General features: G+C 38.4%; 1 protein-coding gene across 2 annotated transcripts; it reads left to right on the top strand.

Moving 5' to 3' along the window:
• Positions 1-5,593: 5,593 nt before the first annotated feature.
• Positions 5,594-10,934, top strand: LOC137074176 (uncharacterized). Of its 2 annotated transcripts, XM_067442861.1 has the most exons (8): positions 5,594-6,173; positions 7,360-7,515; positions 7,811-7,972; positions 8,054-8,167; positions 8,809-8,961; positions 9,244-9,676; positions 9,790-10,052; positions 10,133-10,934. In XM_067442861.1, the coding sequence occupies exons 1-8, from the start codon at positions 5,870-5,872 to the stop codon at positions 10,396-10,398; spliced, it is 1,851 nt and encodes a 616-aa protein (XP_067298962.1). In that variant the 5' UTR covers positions 5,594-5,869; the 3' UTR covers positions 10,399-10,934. The 2 variants fall into 2 exon arrangements, with proteins under 2 accessions (XP_067298962.1, XP_067298961.1); XM_067442860.1 differs by having other exon boundaries at positions 7,811-8,167.
• The last annotated feature ends 7,361 nt before the right edge of the window (positions 10,935-18,295 follow it).

Below are 18,295 nucleotides of genomic sequence, written 5' to 3'. Positions count from 1 at the left end.
ATGAAGGGATGTTTCCTGCATTCTCTGATTCAAGAGAATGTAAGCTGTTGAAAGTAAGTGCAATTATTTAGTTTAGTTAGCACGAGTGCTGCAGTGATGAGACCGGCTGCATCCGAAACCATACTCTTGAGTAGATGCTTATTTTGAATAAGGAATTACTTTACAACCACTAAAAATGTATACAGTATGAATGTGCACTGCAAAACATTTTTTTCTTACTTAGTATGTTAGTCTTGTTTCTAGTCTAAATATTTAAAAATTCTTAAATCAAGATGCATTTACTAGATAAGTAAAATGAGATGTTTTTTCTTGTTTTCTTAAAGATAAAATCTAAATGAAGTGAGTTTTTGCTTGAAACAAGTTAAATTATCTAGCAATGAGGTCATTTTACTTATTTAGTAAAAGCATCTTGATTTAAGATTTTTTAGATATTTGGACTGGAAACAAGACAAAAATACTAAGTAAGAAGAGCATTTTTTTTCCAGTGTGTGTAGTATGAGTGTAATCTGGACGTACTACATCCGCCATGTTGTCATTATCATGTGACCTACCAGCATCAGTTATGTCACTTCACTGTCATTCATAAATCTTCTCCTGTGGCCTCATGGGATAGTAAAGTGTAATCATATGCACACTTCATAATCTCACTGGAGGTCATACGGGTACTTCTACCTACTCTTTTATGAGTATGTGAATTCAGACATAGCCTTCTTCTTTTGTCACATTTTTCGCCTACTATATAGTAGGGAAGTATGTGATTTCGGATGCAACCATACTTTATTAGGCTAACCCAAAAGTTAGCATTCTCTCTAAAAAAAACCAACAGAATTTTTCCATTGTCTTTTGAATTAGTTTATGATTCTTGCATGTTTTGCTTATCATTAATCTGACAGTGTATATGCCTGATAAAGGTGATGAGACGGAAACGTTGATGATAAAAATATATCTTCTGCAAGTATCGATAGTGTGCAGGATTTCTTTTAATGTTTGAGATATTTGATTTTTTTTTTAATTCCTCTTTCCGCACCTATCTATTACCAACAGGTTTGCGATGGTAATTGTCAATTAATTATCATGATAATCATAAATAAACATGGTTCATTTGAACCATGCTTTGTTTATAGCAGGGTTCCTCAGATTGGGTCCTGGAGGGCCTCTTTCCTGCAGAGTTTAGTTCTAACCCTAATCAAACACACCTGAACAAGATATTCAAGGTATTCAGAGGTACTAGTAAATTACAAGTAAGTGAGTTGGATAGAGTTAAACCCTCCAGGGCTGGATTTGATTTGGCCACAGCTCATTGATGCACATGGAGAGCAAAGGCTGGTCCGTGTGGTCCGATCAAACAGACAAGCTACCGTATTGCCGAAAGCACCAACAGTGCTGAACAATATGTGAATTTGGATGCACTGCTGTTTTCAGGCATTAAACCAAAACCAAAAAGAGTTTAGCGCGATGGAACTGAAAGTTCTTATTACTATTGTCCGGGTTTTGGCCTACAAAATGTCATCCCTGCAGCACTTTATAGTAAATAGAAAAAGTAAAAGGCAATCAGCCAGTATGTATACTGAGTGCAGTAATGTGGTTGTCATATATTGCAGTTTTTGCACTTCGTCTTCCTGCACAGAAACTATTGGAGGCTCATGAGGAGCAGAACAGCGAGGCATTCACTGAAGCCGTAAGTTTATAAGTTGATAATGCTGTACACTCTTACATATAAAGGTCCTTTATTGGCATTGATGGTTTCATGAAGAACCTTTAAGCTCTGGAAACTTTCCATTTAACAAAACGGTTCTTTATAGATATTTCAGATTATGCAAATATTCTTCACAGAAAAAAAGTAAGGAAAAATGGTGATACTGAAATTTTTGTATGTTACATTTTACACTGTTGCTGTTGTGTTCATTCGCTTAGGTGAAAATACTATTTTTGAAAATTGACTTTCTTGAGAAATAATTGCAAAAAAGGTGTGACACACTTTATAATAATAAGTATGCTGTAACAAAGCACTTATTAATCTTTCGAAAACGATTCGTTTGCCACTAATTAATTGTTTATAAACTGTAGTTAATACGTTAATAGACTATAACAAAAAGTGAGTTCTTCCTTCTTTGTCACTGTAATTAACAGTTATTTTTAGTAAGCTCATATGTAGAGTTGGATGATGCTTTGTTAACAACTTATTAACCCCAATAGTTCTCACTTTAGATTAGGTCACATAAAAAATGGAAAATATTATTAATAAAGTGCTTTAAAGCAGATTTTATTGGACATTAATTACAATAGTAAGAATTCCTGAAAGTTTTTACCAATAAATTAAGTGTACACACACACATTGGGTTTCTGAGTTTTATGGGGATTTTACAAATACATTAAGCCAATAACACTGTAAATTACAGTGACAATTAATGAAGAACTCACTTTTTGTATATAGAATATTAATGTATTAACCACAGTTTAAAACAGAACGAAGATTATTTTTCTAACCAATTGCAGACGTTTTTGCTTGTTTTAAGTTAATTTCCAGACATAATATTTTAAGGAATTTTACTACTTCAGTAAATGCATCTTGATTTAAGAATTTGTACACATTTGGACTGGAACCAGGGCAAAACACTAAGTACACTCTAAAAAAATGCTGGGTTGTTTTAACTCAATGTTAGGTCGAATATGGACTATAATAATGTATTCGATATATATAGCGCTTTTCAAGGCACTCAAAGCGCTTTACATTGAAGGGGGGAATCTCCTCAACCACCACCAATGTGCAGCACCACCTGGATGATCATATTGCAGCCATATTGCGCCAGAACGCTCACCACACACCAGCTGATTGGTGGAGAGGAGACCGAGTGATGAAGCCAATCAGGATATGGGGATGATTAGGAGGCCATGATGGACCGAGGCCAGTGGGCAAATTTGGCCAGGATGCCGGGGTTACACCCCTACTCTTTTTCCGAAAGACATCCTGGGATTTTTAATGACCACAGTTTAATGTCCTCGGGTTATTGTCGCATCCGAAAGACAGAAAGACTAACCCAGCAATTGGGTTGTTTTAATCTTGCGGTTGGGTTAAATATTTGCTTAAGACAACCCAATCGCTGAGTTAGTCCATATTTGACCCAACATTGGGTTATTTTTTACCCAGAATTGTGAAGAGCATTTTTTGCAGTGAATCAGGTGCAGTTCATTTGTTTTTCTCATGAGTTTTGGCTCACTTTGATCTCTAAATCTTGTGCTGACGTCCTCCAGGTGAAGGAGTTTGATTCGATCTCCTGTCTCGACCAGTAGCAGACCACCATGCTCTGCGCATCAAGAAGACCATCCAGGGTGATGCCGGTGACCTGAAGTGATGTGTCCAGGACAAATACTGTGGCATAATATCTAGTTTAATTTCTTACCGTATTGTGTGTGTGTGTGTGTGTATGTGTGTGTGGTGTGTGTGGTGTGTGTGGTGTGTGTGTGTGTGTGTGTGTGTGTGTGTGTGTGAGCCTGTTTATGTGGTTTATGAGGACACAAATTTGTATAACTACATGGGTATTAGTATTACACTATAAAGGTGGTTTATGAGGACATATCAAATGTCCTCATAATTCAAATGGCCTTAAAAACATACTAAATGATGTTTTTTTGAGAAAGTAAAAATGCAGAATGTTTCCTGTGATGGGTAGGTTTAGGGGCAGGGGCAGTGTAAGGGGATAGAAAATACGGTTTGTACAGTATAAAAACCATTACGCCTATGAAGAGTCCCTGTAAACCACATAGACCAACGTGTGTGTGTGTGTGTGTGTGTGTGTGTGTGTGTGTGTGTGTGTGTGTGTGTGTGTGTGTGTGTGTGTGTGTGTGTGTGTGTGTGTGTGTGTGTGTGTGTGTGTGTGTGTGTGTGTGTGTGTGTGTGTGTGTGTGACAATCTGGTTGAACATTTCTGTAGTGATACTAGCTCAAATATCAGCCGAAAGTTCAGAGGGAACTATCATTGCAATTGCCTTGCATTTGAGAAAATAGAAGTATATACAATATTAATATGGATAATTCTCTCATGGAAGGCATTTCTCTATCCCTTTACTTCATCATGAAGAAATCTTTACCGTGCAACCTTGTTTGTACTTGTGTGTGGCATGCGAGCCCGTAGAGCCGTTCTCTTTCTAATGTTCACCTCAGTGTTGTGGCATTGTCATGCATGATAAATGTTTAAAGTGTTTATGTGCTGTAGTGTGTCAGGATTTTGTGAGTGCACTTTATTTCAGACCTAAACAGCTGTCTGTTTAGATTGAAAACTCATCGCCTTTACTCAGTTAAACCATTTTTGTGCCACTGGCCTCAGAAGTGTATCCTCACGTTGTCTTTGTCGATATGGTAGTGTCAGTTCTGTCGTAGTATTTGCTTTAGTGGTTAAATTGAGCGTCGTACATGTTTCAGAATCAGTAGAGTAGTGTCTCTTGCTCACTTATGGTGGTGAAGTGTTAGGCTCAAGTGATATTACAGAAAGCCTTGATTCTCTAATACAGATCATGTTGAATATGTACATTTCGATTGCTGATTTCTTATGTATTATTTGTAATTTTATGTTTAACTGGTTGTCGTTTCACATGGATATGGGACATTCGTTATTTTGGGCATTCAGAACTTATGAATTATTATTTTAGTTTTAATGCTACTTTTTGTGCTTTGAAGTTCTTTACACTATTGTCGATACTTTAATGAAGAATAAACAGCTTTACTCTTTGTGTCGGTAATTAAATTGTTGATTGATTCTCTATCTGAGGATCAGGGATTTAAATATGTATGTTAAAATGTACTTTAAAATAGGTAAGTCTTCTTGAGACGTTTTAATAAATGTTATAACTATTTATTCAAAGAAAAATTAATAAATGATCATCCACACCATGTCTGAAGTTTATGATCAAATTTTATATTCATGCTCGTGCATGAAAACTCTGGATTTAATTCAGTTCGAAACAGCAAAAATCTGCAGTAAAACCCTTTATTCTGACAGGTATTTGTGACTTTAAATGCTGTAAGGTTATAGATCTATTTTATAGTATGTAATGAAGAAATATCATTTAACTTAATTGAGACTGATGCATTCATTTTGGTGATATTTTATAGATCACTGGAAGAGAGTCCTTTAAACAGCAAGAATGATGCTGCAAAATATATTTAGGAGGGCTCGGTATTGACACAAAATCCACAATTTGATCATTTTTATGCATATCAGGTACAATAAATGGCAAATTTTCTTAAAGAAAACTTCTCTGAACTAATGCTGTAATCGTAAAAACTTGCTAGATTTGTTAAAACAAACATTAAATATTGATGAATATGTAATATGGTGAATTATGAATTAATTATAATGAATATGTGATGGCTGGATTCGCATTGTTTGATTTGGCGTTCAGCTCGCAAGGAAGGACAACTCAACAGAAGAATTAAGTGATTGAAATCGAGTCAGTAAATATAATCTAAGTACAGTAAATTGTTAAATTATTAATTTTATATTAATAATAAGATCATGAGTGAGTCAGCGACAACATTAAACCTCTGAGAAGCTGCTACTTTCAATCAATCCGTTACTATGGTAACCATGGAGCGTCGTGTATGATTGCGTCACAGACAGCATCGCGTCACAGATAAACACTTACTATAAACACTCACCCGCGGTTCCTTTAGAACAGCGATAATCCGAGCGATTTTGAGCGACACACATCTTCTGACTACCGATATCTTACAGCAAATAACCTACCGATACTTTAGAAACAACTTTACAAGCAGCATCACCACAGATTATAGACTCTCACTGCATCACACACAGTTTTGTGCATCGATATCACCCGTTTTCGTTTGGATCTGATTTTAATTAGCATACGAAATGTCTTCAAACACAAACTGCAGAGAGGTGTCTCTGGAGGTGTATGTGAACGGCGAGCTGTACTGCATTGACAGTGTCTGGGTCCCGGATGAGGAGAATGTGCAGGTGGACTTTATGGTCACCGACGGCATCTACGAGCTTCTCGGGTGCTCACCGGGCGACCTAACCGCACAGCTGCAGGTGGACTCGGATGAGTGCCTGTCAGTCAGTCGCGCCGCTTTAGAGGGCGAGGATCTGCATATCGACATCGATATGATGAAGCGCCCAGCCTGTATCTGTACAACCCCTGAGGACAGCCCGACAGGTGAATGCTCAACATGCACCTCTCACAACTTTATATAACTTACTGTAATCATGATGATGAGCACAACTTATAACAATAACTGTTTTCATGAGATCATTTCAGCTTAAATGAATAGCCTACATGATTTGTATTGATTTGGGTGCCTGTTTATTCAAGGGTTGATTTTAAGATTTGATTGCTGATATATTTAACTGAGCTCCTGGGACCTTATGAAGCAGGGAGATGTCTGAGGTTATCCTTTAACGAGCTGCTGGATGTTCCAAGAACTAGATATAAAACTAAAGGAGATCTGCAGTGAGGGCTCAGAAATTATGGAATAGTTTGCCAATTGATATTAGCACATCTGAATGTGTGTCTGTTTTCAAATGTCCTCTGAGAACTGCAGACGTGCTTTTAGTATTCAGTGATGTCTTTTGTGTAGTTTGGGTTTTTGATATTTGATATTTTATTTAGTTTCTTCATAGTGTATAGCTCTTCATTATGTATTTCAATGATTGTGGTTTTATTGTTGTGGTGGGTGAAGCAAACTACAGACAGTGGGTGTGGCGTCAGGCGTCAAAGAGGGGTTTATTAACATAAATAATAATGAATTGTTCAAAATGGGGAATAAAGTGTCAAACAAACAGAGATCCAATCTGGTGTTCTCGGTGTGCCAGGGAATCGTGAAGGAAGGGTAGTGATCAGATAGGAATAGGATGGGTCCAGGTAAGGGACGGGGACACACTTAACGACTAACTCTCAGTGATTCTCAGACTCTGACGGTCTGCAAAAGCAGCCTAAGATCCTGCTCATAAGTTTCATACCCCTTGCAGAATATGCATTTAATTTAATTTTTTAACAAAATAAGAGGGATCTGGGATCATAAAAACAATTCAATAATTATTTTCTGAGAAGTGTGAGACATAATGCAGTTGCGAGTTATAATATCCAATTTTGAGGGGGAAAAGACTAATGATTTTTCTCAGAATTGAGACTTTATTAAAAAAAAATGCAAAAAGGTAATTGTGACTTATCTCACACTGACTTTAAAGCATGCAATTGTGAGTTTAAATCTCGCAGTTCTGAGAAAAAAGTCAGAAATGTAGAACGCAAACTCACAATAGAGAAATGTCTTTCCAGTCAGACTAATAATTAATGTCTAATCTGTGGTTTGAAATGTTTCTAATAACATCTTATTTAATTTCAGAAAGTACCACGGAGTGGATGGCGAGAAAAATGAGTGGATTCATCCAAACACTTTTTTGGAGGGCTCCGGCTCCTGAACCTGAACCTGAAGTGAATCTGGTTACTGTCCGCTGGCCAGAAGAAGGGCCAGAGAACGAAGAGAACTGCCCAAAAAGAGGTGAATGTCAACAGAGCATTTGAGACGCAACATTACAATGGCCACACACACACTGTAAAGTTTCAGGAGTGACGACCACATTTAACGTCATTAACAACTATCAGTTCTGTTCCATACACACTGCATATAGTTTTTGTAGATGCGGCCGTGACTCCCATAAATTACTGAACTGTGTGAACAGAAAGAATAAGATGCAAACGGAAATTTCTCTCAAGCTGGACTATTCATTAATTTTTGATCTGTGGTTAGTGATGTTTCTAATAACATATTTGTTTCTTCTTCTTTTTTACTAAAGTGATGAAGAAAATAAGTTCCTTCTTCCTAAAGTGTTTTCCGGTCAGTTCGGCTGAGCCTTTGTGTGATCCTGAGACGGAACCTGACATGGATCTGGTCGAACCCAAGGAATCGTGTGTCCCAGATGCAAACGTTCCTGAGACTGAACCTGTGTCTGTAGAAGGTCAGGATGTTAACGTCAGTGGTGATATGGATTCTGAAAAAATGAAGAAAATGAGTGCTTTCTTCCAAAAATATTTTCCAGTGGATCCGTCTGAGCCCACGTTTGTCCCGGAGACTGAACCTGTGTCTGCAGAAGATCAGAAGGTGGATGGCAGTGATGGCATGAAGGCTTCTCCTCAAATGAACGGCCCAGGAGGTGAATGTCAACAGAGCATTTTAGAGTCAACATTACCATGTCTACGCACACACTGTGAAGTTTCAGGATTGATAAATGCATTTAAATGCAGGAGTGAGTCCCCAAAATGATCATTCCACGTGTGTACCGACCACGACTCGCTCCTGAAACTTCACAGAGCGCATTCTTGCAGTGTTGCCATGTTCACTTATTATAAGCAGTTTTTATTTTATTTTATTTAAGCTTGGCTCATTCAGCAATCGAGTTTATGCCGTTATTAATGTGTACTGGTGTGGGTTGCAGTATTTCATTTATTTCGTTTTTTTCACGGGTGTTTCAGCTGATTTGCTTGCAAGATTTGGCAACACGAATTAGTCAAGGCTCATACCACTTTCCCTGTGATTTCTTGCACCGCACATACAGACGAGATACATCTCTGGTCTTATCATCTATCATCTCTCAACGTACATCATTAACAACTAGTTTTTCAGTTCAGTTCCGACACTGCGTATAGTTTTTTGTAAATGCTGTTGTCACTCCCGTAAATTACTGAACTGTGTACAGAACGAATAAGATGCAAACAGTAAAGTCTTTTCAGACTAATAATTCATGTCTAATCTGTGGTTTGAGATTTTTCTAATAACATATTATTTGTTTTTCAGAAAGTACCACAGAGTGGATGGCCAGAAAAATGAGTGGATTCTTCCCAATGCTGTTTTGGATTGATACGGCTGTTCCAGAGCCAACTCCTGAACCTGAAGTGAATCTGGTTAGCGTCGGCTGGGCAGGGAACAAAAAGAACAGCCCAAAAAGAGGTGAATGTCAACAGAGCATTTGAGACGCAACATTACAATGTCCACACACACACTGTGAAGTTTCAGGAGTGACGACCGCATTTAATGTAATTTAACAAGAAGTTGTTCCGTACACACTGTGTATAGTTTTTGTAAATGCGGTCATCATTCCCGTAAATGACTGAACTGTGTGTGTGCAAAACAAATGAAAAATGAAATTTCTTTCAAGTTGGACTAATAATTAATTTTTGATCTGTGGTAAGTGATGTTTCTAATAACATATTTGTGTTCTTCTTTTTTCAGAAAGTACTAAAGTGAAGAAAATGAGTGCTTTCTTGAAGAAGTATTTCCCGTTGGATCCGTCTGAGCCCCCGTGTGTCCCAGATGCAATCGTTCCTGAGAGTAAACCTGTGTCTGCAGAAGTTCGGGAGGTTAACGTCAGTGATGGCATGGATGCTTCTCCTGAAAAAGAAATGAAATTGAGTGCTTTCTTGAAGAAGTATTTCCCGTTGGATCCGGCTGAGCCCCTGTGTGTCCCAGAGACCAAACCTGAATTGGATCTGTTTGATTCAGATGACTTGCGTCTCCCAGGTCCAAGCAGTTCTGTGCCAAAACCTTCTAAGCAGGAACAATCTCCAGAAGAGCACTGTTTACTCTTAGAGAAGCGAATGAAGGGCTGCACACAGCGTCATAGACCTGTCACTGCGGTCTGGAACAACATCTTCATTGGAAATGAGTAAGTCTACAACACATTTCCACTAATATACACCATGAATGAACAGGGTATATTTCTACATTGTAAATCCTCTTTAGTGAAAGGCTAATCTAGGCTGTTGTGTTCTTGTGCAGAGAGATAGCAAAAGACCGAATGAGACTGAAGGAGCTGGGTATTACTCACGTCCTGAATGTGGCTGCAGTGAAGACCAAACTGAGGGTGTTGTTGGGAGTGCCATGGGAGAAAGACCTGAGAGAAGCCGTTAATACAGGGGCGAGTTATTACAAAGGAATGAACATCTCTTATTGTGGCTTGCCTGCATCGCAAGGTTCAGACATCAGTGAATACCTCTACAAAGCTGCCAAATTCATCCAGAAGGCCAAGAAAAGCACAGAAAGTAAGATCTTTTATCAAGCGTTCTGGAGTGACAAATTGTTTGCGACTTTTTTTAACTTGTGTCTGTTTTTATTTCCACAGATAAGGTGTTCATTCACTGCACAGACGGTGTCAGCTACGCCCCTACATTTTTTCTGGCATACCTCATGATCCACCATAACATGACTGTGGAGGATGCCATTGATAATCTCATCAAGGTGAGATACATCAAGCCTGACACAGAGTTCCTAAAGCAGCTGGCAGTCCTCAATCGGGATCTTGAGCAAGGAAAACAACAGCTAAAGGACACACAAGCAGGCAGCCAAAATGAAGTCCTGAAGAAGAAAAAATCCACCAATACAAAGTAAAGACACAGAGCAAGAAACAGAAGAAAACCCGAGAAAATCATCAAGTGCGAAGAAAAAGAAACACAGTTACAGACCTAAGCACATCCACAGTGTGTGTGCGCGAGGGATTGAAAAATAAAATAGAAAACAAAACAACGGTGTTTGTCCTACATAAACATTTTAAGGAACACTGAATATGTGGCAATTAATGTCTTATAAAGTTGTTGGTTAACTATATGTTAAGGTTCATCATGTATTGCTAGTGTATTTACGCTTAACTAATGGATAATTCTGGAAGTGTTACTGGTGTTTTAAAGGGGTACTTCAGCGCTGGGAAGATGAATCTGTATTTAAACTGGGTCATCAATGTAGTAGAAATGTGAAATTATTTTTGAATTTGGTGCCTTCTAGACTGAGAAAAGACAGAAAATGTATTTTTGTCTCATAGGAATGAAAGACTACAATTCCCAGAATGCTCCACTGCCCTGTGAGGCCATTCCCAAAGCCACCACTACTGGATTCCTGTGACTGAGTTGGAGAAGACACTACAATTAAAAACTGAACGTGTGTGTTCAATATAATGAGTGAGTCGCCGCGCGAGTATCACAGCACTGAGCACTAACTGCAGGAGTGAGATAAATGAGCTGAGCTCTCGTGATGAGAGCTGAGGTAATCGCGACTACACTTGCGGCATTCATTGACAACGTGAGTTCAGTCTGGCACGTTTCAGTTCATGCCTTTGCAAGCTTAACTTTCATAGAAATGAATTTTCTATGAAAAGGAGTTTCCAGAAAGAAGTTTAAAGACTTACATTGCTCACCATAGCTCTGTTTAAATGAGTGCCTGTAGCTGCGAGCTGAGCTGTGAGTGTGATCTCCATCCCCCATGAGCGGGTTCAAAAAATGCGGAAATGGCTCCCTCTGCTGGCTGTAGTCTTTAGCCTTTGGCCAAACATTCCTCCTATGATGCAAATATCGTCAATTTGCATCATAGGAGGAATTTTTCCAGAAATAAAATGCATAAATCTCTTGTCTCAGGGGGATATGAGGGGGGAAAGCACAATCATTTGAATATACTCCAGGGTTTCTACTGATACAAAGCCATATGCTAATCGCTGAAGTGTTTTTGCTCTGACGTGTCCAGATTGTTCTGGGTGGTTTGGGCATTGCTAGGTGTCAGGGCTCAGTAATGAGCATGACCTGCTATCTGGGCCCAGTTTTTTCTTGGAGTTACTGAGTTTCTCAGAGTTTTACTCAATGTCACAGTGTTGAAGGAGCAGGGCAGATACCAGTAACAGTTTCTGTCCATCTCCATCCTGGACTCAGGTCCAGCTCTCTCAGTGAGGAGTGTGATGATTGTAGAGAAGAAGACAAACTTTCAGGGCACTGACCAGTGAGCTTACAGTCAGCAAGTCTACAACAAAGAATTCAAGTACAATAAAGAAAATAGAGATAAGGTAAAATATTGTTTTCTGTGTTCTGCATATGGCCTTGACCACATATTGATCCCATGACTGGTATTTTGAATTTATGAAAGGTATTTATATAGCGCTAATCCCATACTACTGTACATCCAAAGTGCTTTACAATCAATGTCTCTCCTCAACCACCACCAGTGTACAGCATCCATTGGATTATGTGACAGCAGCCAAAATTCAATGGTGCCAGTGGGCACACCACACCTAGAGATGCACCGATTTATCGGCCAGGGATCGGAATTGGCTGATTTTCAGTCACATCAGTCACACGTGTCGCCAATTTTGAGCCGATCCCTGCATGCGGCTGTGATCGCGGCCGCGACATTGACGTCACAGCCGCGCTGCGCTCGCGCTCACAGGTGCATGCAAACATGTCGTTGGCAGAGATGTGGACTCAAGTCATGTGACTTGGACTCGAGTCATGAATTTGATGACTTCGGACTTGACTCGACAAAATGTACAAAGACTTGCAACTCGACTTGGACTTTAACATCAATGACTCGTGACTTCACTTGGACTTGCGCCTTTTGACTCTATGTGGAATAATTGAAATTTTTATTTTTTTTATTTTTTTGTTTAATTTCTGTGAGTTGAATTGTGAATTTGAAGATCATTATTCAAATAACTTCATATAAAAGTTATTAAACCAGTTATTAAACATAGTATCCTAATGACAAATACGATATTAAGAAGATCTATGACCTCTGGCCTCTAATGACCTACTTGAAGATGTTTTATCACTCATCCAAGATACCAACAATTATTTTGGTCAGGGTTTGTTGAATGGAAAGCAGCGAGGACTCAATTGCAGGAGGAATAGGCTTTATTTAATAAAAAATAAACCAAGACAAACAAACTTCCCCAAGGGGGACAAACATGACTTGACAAGCAGGGAAACATATAGGTCCTTTTCAAAAAAAAGAGCATATTGTCATAAAGTTCATTATTTTCCATAATGTAATGATAAAAATCAAACTTTCATATATTTTAGATTCATTGCACACCAACTGAAATACTTCAGGTCTTGTTTTAATACTGATGATTTTGGCACACAGCTCATGAAAAAACAAAATTCCTATCTCAAAAAATTAGCATATCATGAAAAGGTTCTCTAAACGAGCTATTAACCTAATCATCTGAATCAACGAATTAACTCTAAACACCTGCAAAAGATTACTGAGGCTTTTAAAAACTCCCGACCTGACTGCTGTCCAGAAGGCCATCATTGACACCCTCAAGCGAGAGGGTAAGACACAGAAAGACATTTCTGAACGAATAGGCTGTTCCCAGAGTGCTGTATCAAGGCACCTCAGTGGGAAGTCTGTGGGAAGGAAAAAGTGTGGTAAAAAACGCTGCACAATGAGAAGAGGTGACCGGACCCTGAGGAAGATAGTGGAGAAGGACCGATTCCAGACCTTGGGGGACCTGCGGAAGCAGTGGACTGAGTCTGGAGTAGAAACATCCAAGTCACTGCGCACAGGCGTGTGCAGGAAATGGGCTACAGAGAAGCAGCACTGGACTGTTGCTCAGTGGTCCAAAGTACTTTTTTCGGATGAAAGCAAATTTTGCATGTCATTCGGAAATCAAGGTGCCAGAGTCTGGAGGAAGACTGGGGAGAAGGAAATGCCAAAATGCCTGAAGTCCAGTGTCAAGTCCCCACAGTCAGTGATGGTCGGGGTGCCATGTCAGCTGCTGGTGTTGGTCCACTGTGTTTAATCAAGGGCAGGGTCAATGCAGCTCGCTATCAGGAGATTTTGGAGCACTTCATGCTTTCATCTGCTGAAAAGCTTTATGGAGATGAAGATTTGGTTTTTCAGCACGACCTGGCACCTGCTCACAGTGCCAAAACCACTGGTAAATAGTTTACTGACCATGGTATTACTGTGCTCAATTGGCCTGCCAACTCTCCTGACCTGACCCCCATAGAGAATCTGTGGGATATTGTGAAGAGAAAGTTGAGAGACGCGAGACCCAACACTCTGGATGAGCTTACGGCCGCTATCGAAGCATCCTGGGCCTCCAGAACACCTCAGCAGTGCCACAGGCTGATCGCCTCCATGCCACGCCGCACTGAAGCAGTCATTTCTGCAAAAGGATTCCCCACCAAGTATTGAGTGCAGAACTGAACATAATTATTTGAAGGCGGACTTTTTTGTATTAAAAACACGTTTCTTTTATTGGTTGGATGAAATATGCTATTTTTTTTAGATAGGAATTTTGGGTTTTCATGAGCTGTATGCCAAAATCATCAGTATTAAAACAATAAAAGACCTGAAATATTTCAGTTGGTGTGCAATGAATCTAAAATATATGAAAGTTTATTTTTTATCATTACATTATGGAAAACAATGAACTTTATCACAATATGCATATTTTTTGAGAAGGACCTGTATATATGACGATCCAGCACAGGACTGCAAACGCAAGGAGACTAAATGGGGAGCAAACAAACTAGGGTAAACGACAGGTGGGGCAAGTGAACCAATAATCTGGAAACAAGGTGGGCGGGGTTAGACGATGAGAGTACATGGGACAAAGAAACCCATGAACATGTGCTCACACGTGGCATGAACATAATAGTCACGTTATAAGTTTTCATTAGGTGCATGTTCACACAAAACATGACAACAGGAAAGCATGCAGCCAGTGAAAAACACCATCTGCATGCTACACAACACAAGACATGAGGAGCACTGTTCAGATTTGCACACTATCCATCCTAAACTGTATCCAAGGTAAGAATTAGAGTATCCCAAACAGGAAGTTGACAATAAAAGGCCAGCAGTGCCTACTTGTTATTTCTGTTAAATTTTAAAGTGTGCATCATTTTTTTCCTATTAGGTAAATATAAAGCATGATGCAGTCAAGGCAACATTACTTTAATCATCAAAGAATTTAACCAACTTCAACTTCATTTATAAAGTTATACAATATGCAAATAGACATGTTTTTTTTATGAGTTGAAATATAAAAAAATATATTGTTATTAATATAATCTATATTAACTGTTAGCTTTACTTAAAAATATATACTGTATGTACTTTTTCATAAGTATTTTTGTCATAGTTTTTGGTATTTTTGTCATTTTTAATGTCATATTTTGTATATTTGTTTTAAAATATCTAAACATCTTTATAATGCTTAAATAGCCAATTAAATTTTATATAGTACTTAAAATGTGGTTACTTAAAACCTAAACTTGACATAAACTCTAAACTTGTGCCTCAAATCTGTTTGTTTGTTTGATTGGAATAAATCAAAGATGTTGATCCAGGAACTCGTGCTTCAGGTTCACTGTTACTTCAGGCAAGCGTTTGCCAACCTCTAGTGGCTGATGATGGAACTGCAGGACACTCATGAGATAGTCAACAAGCTAATGCTAAATTCATGGAAAACGCTCCAATTTAACCACAAGAGGGAGTAATACTCACACTTAAAATAAAAATGAAACCCCATACAGGAGTGATATAATATACAGTACCAGTCAACACTTTCTTCTGAAAGAAGTCTCTTCTGCTCATAAATATTTCTGATGACATATGAGTTGGTAAATACCCTTTATAGTTTTAGAGTACCAGATGTTTTAATAAGTCTGACTGTTTTATGAACAACCTTTTCTATAGCTGTGTGAACTGGTTTCTGAAGACTTCCTTCAGCTGTATACCAGTGACCAAACATGCTTATGAGAAATCAGGAAATAAAACAATACCAGTGGAATGCAAAAATGAAATAGCACCAGTTATGTAATGGTTATGAAACAACTTTCGCTATGTTTCCGTTTAGCACTGTACTGATTTTTTTTTTTAACTTGCAGGACAGTTTGGTGCATATACCAATATAGTGACAGAGCAGACATCAAGTGTTAGACAGTATTCTGGGTTATTATGTGCAGAGGTTTTTGGTCCAATAATTAGAAACTCAGCTTTTTCAGAATTAAGTAGTAGGAAATACCTAGTCAAATATAGAGCTGAGTATCATCAGCATAACAGTGAAAACTTACAGCATGCTTCCTAATGATATCTCCCAACCGTAGCATGTACAGGGTGAAGAGCAACGGTCCTAACACTGAGCCTTGTGGGACTCTGTACTGAACTCGTGATCAATATGATCTTTTACTGCTACAAACTGATAACGGTCAGATGAGTATGATTTAAACTATGCCAATGCAATTCCACTAATGCCAACATCATTTTCGTGTCTATTTAAACAAATATTGTGGTCGATTGTATCAAATGAAGTGCTAAGATGCAGTAGTCCTACCATATTTGTAACAGGATGTTGCCTTGGCTAAATCGAGTATACAGGAGACTTGATAATGATCTGAGATTTTATCGCTCTTTTGCAAAATTTTAATGGCATCAACAATGATTCCATGTGACATTATTAGCTCTAAAGTATGATTGCGACAATAAGTGGATCCTGATACATGTTTTCTAACTTCAATAGCATTCAGAATGTCTTTTTCATTATCTACATGGATATTAAAATCACAAACAATTAGGACTTTATCTGCAGCTAGTACTAACTCTGATAGAAAATCAGCAAATTCTTTGATCAAGTCGATATGGTGCCCTACAGTAGCCAGCACAAATGTCAAACAGGATTTATTTTTAGACCTCTGAGTAGTACTGAATATATTCTATAAATTACAGTAACACGTCCCCATTTTCCTGTCAGACGAGGCTCAGGTTTATAATGGTAATCTTGGGGGGTGGACTCATTTAAAGTTATGTAATCGTCTGGTTTTAAACAGCACGTCTAGATTATGATCTGTAATCCTATAATTTAATTAGTGCTTTTGAAGAAAGGGATTGAATATTCAGCAAACTGAGCCTTATAATTTTTTCATCTGTTTGTATTGTTGAACATCAATTACATTTTTAGCCTTAAATGGGTTCGGGAGTTTTTTTGTATTTACTATTTCGGGAAACAGACACAGTCTCTATATGATGAAACCTAGTGGAGAAAGTCTATATGTGTTAGATCTTATCTGACTTCTGTGACGTGAGAGAACCAGTAGACAGTTGGTTTAGCCAGTCCGTCTACTTCCTGCTTCAATTTTCAAGAACTCTGCCTAAGTGCTATTAACAGGCCAGATCGGCCCAAAACATTTTCTAATTGTCTATGAACCTTATGTTATTCTGCGGACACCACTTAGACAACCAGCCATTGAGTGAGGACAATCTGCTGGATCTCATAATTCCAGCGAACAGGAAGGGGAACGGAGCAAATTACATCGTCTAACCTCGCAGTTGCGAGTTCACTCACATCTTTAATATTAATTTTAGTGATCTCTGGCTGGCAAAGTCGGACATCATTAGTGCCGACATTAATAATAACCTTAGAGAATTTACAATTAGTATTAGCGAGCACTTAAATTTGCTTTGATGTCCGGTACTCTGGCTCTGGAAAACAAAGGTTTTCTAAGCTAGTCGCATTCAAAGCAGTTTCTAAAGTCCTTGCATTCCTATTATCCTCGGTTAAAGTTTGGATGTTTGTCTCTGGTTCTGAAATCTTGACAGAGAAGGCTATGCTATACATGTGGCAGGCAGTGCCGGTGACAATAACAGTAGAAATTTACATTATTATTTTTTTTACGAAAATAGAGATTAAATACGCAAACGCAATCCACTCAGGCAGACTGGAAACCGCTGTGCAGTGAGATAAAAGGAAGAGCAAATGGAGACTGTTGAAAAAACCAGCATATGCTGTACATTTTGAAGCATGGCAGCTGGCTTGAGCTGGTTTAAGAAATTAGCTCCAGCTCAGAACCAGCTTAAGCCAGCTCTAACCAGCATATGCTGGTTACAACAATCCACTCGACACAAACCATCAAACTCTTAACTGCAATCTTCACAGCAGATCTAGAAAAACACCACGTGATTTCATGTCACAGATGTGGACTGCTAATACAGTTAACCGGGAAGCTTGGGAAATCCCGTTTTATTTCTTTTCTCTTAGATTGTATCACCTTGGAGACTAAACAGTTGTTTATTTACAATAAATACGTAGAAGCTGCTTCTTGTCCAGTAAATGAGAGACATTTCCTTATGTGTGAAGAACAGATTAAATCTGAGCTGAGTCTTAAGATATTTAATACAATGGAGAGTCGGTAAAGGAACTTCATCTCATTTGATTACATAATCCCTTGTACTAAATTGGTGTCTGAAATTCATACAAATTACACAGACACACACACACAAAAACACAAATAAAAAATAAAATATTAATAATTAAAAACAATAGCATGCTAAACATTTCATTGTAAAACGTTTCGTGTAAGGTGTGAATTGTGACAATCTCTAAAACACGCCCCGATTTTAATCTCAATAGTGTTTCGCTGAGGCGTGCAGTGGAACGCTGTTATACAAGAGCGGCTTTTCTGACGAATTTGTTTAAATAATTACTTCATTCAGACCGTGTGAATGAGCCTTTTCAGGA

Source organism: Pseudorasbora parva, chromosome 4 (genome assembly GCF_024679245.1).
Source record: "Pseudorasbora parva isolate DD20220531a chromosome 4, ASM2467924v1, whole genome shotgun sequence".
NCBI lineage: Eukaryota > Metazoa > Chordata > Actinopteri > Cypriniformes > Gobionidae > Pseudorasbora > Pseudorasbora parva.
Note: the sequence above shows the minus strand (reverse complement) of the source record. Positions and strands in the feature narration are given on the sequence as shown.

Excerpts from the sequence above, each read along its gene's own strand:
- LOC137074176 (XM_067442860.1), top strand. The coding sequence starts at position 5,870 with ATGTCTTCAAACACAAACTGCAGAGAGGTGTCTCTGGAGGTGTATGTG. Across the intron at positions 7,516-7,810 it reads AGAGAACTGCCCAAAAAGAG|TGATGAAGAAAATAAGTTCC; the intron begins GTGAATGTCAAC and ends TTTTTACTAAAG. Across the intron at positions 9,677-9,789 it reads AACATCTTCATTGGAAATGA|AGAGATAGCAAAAGACCGAA; the intron begins GTAAGTCTACAA and ends GTTCTTGTGCAG.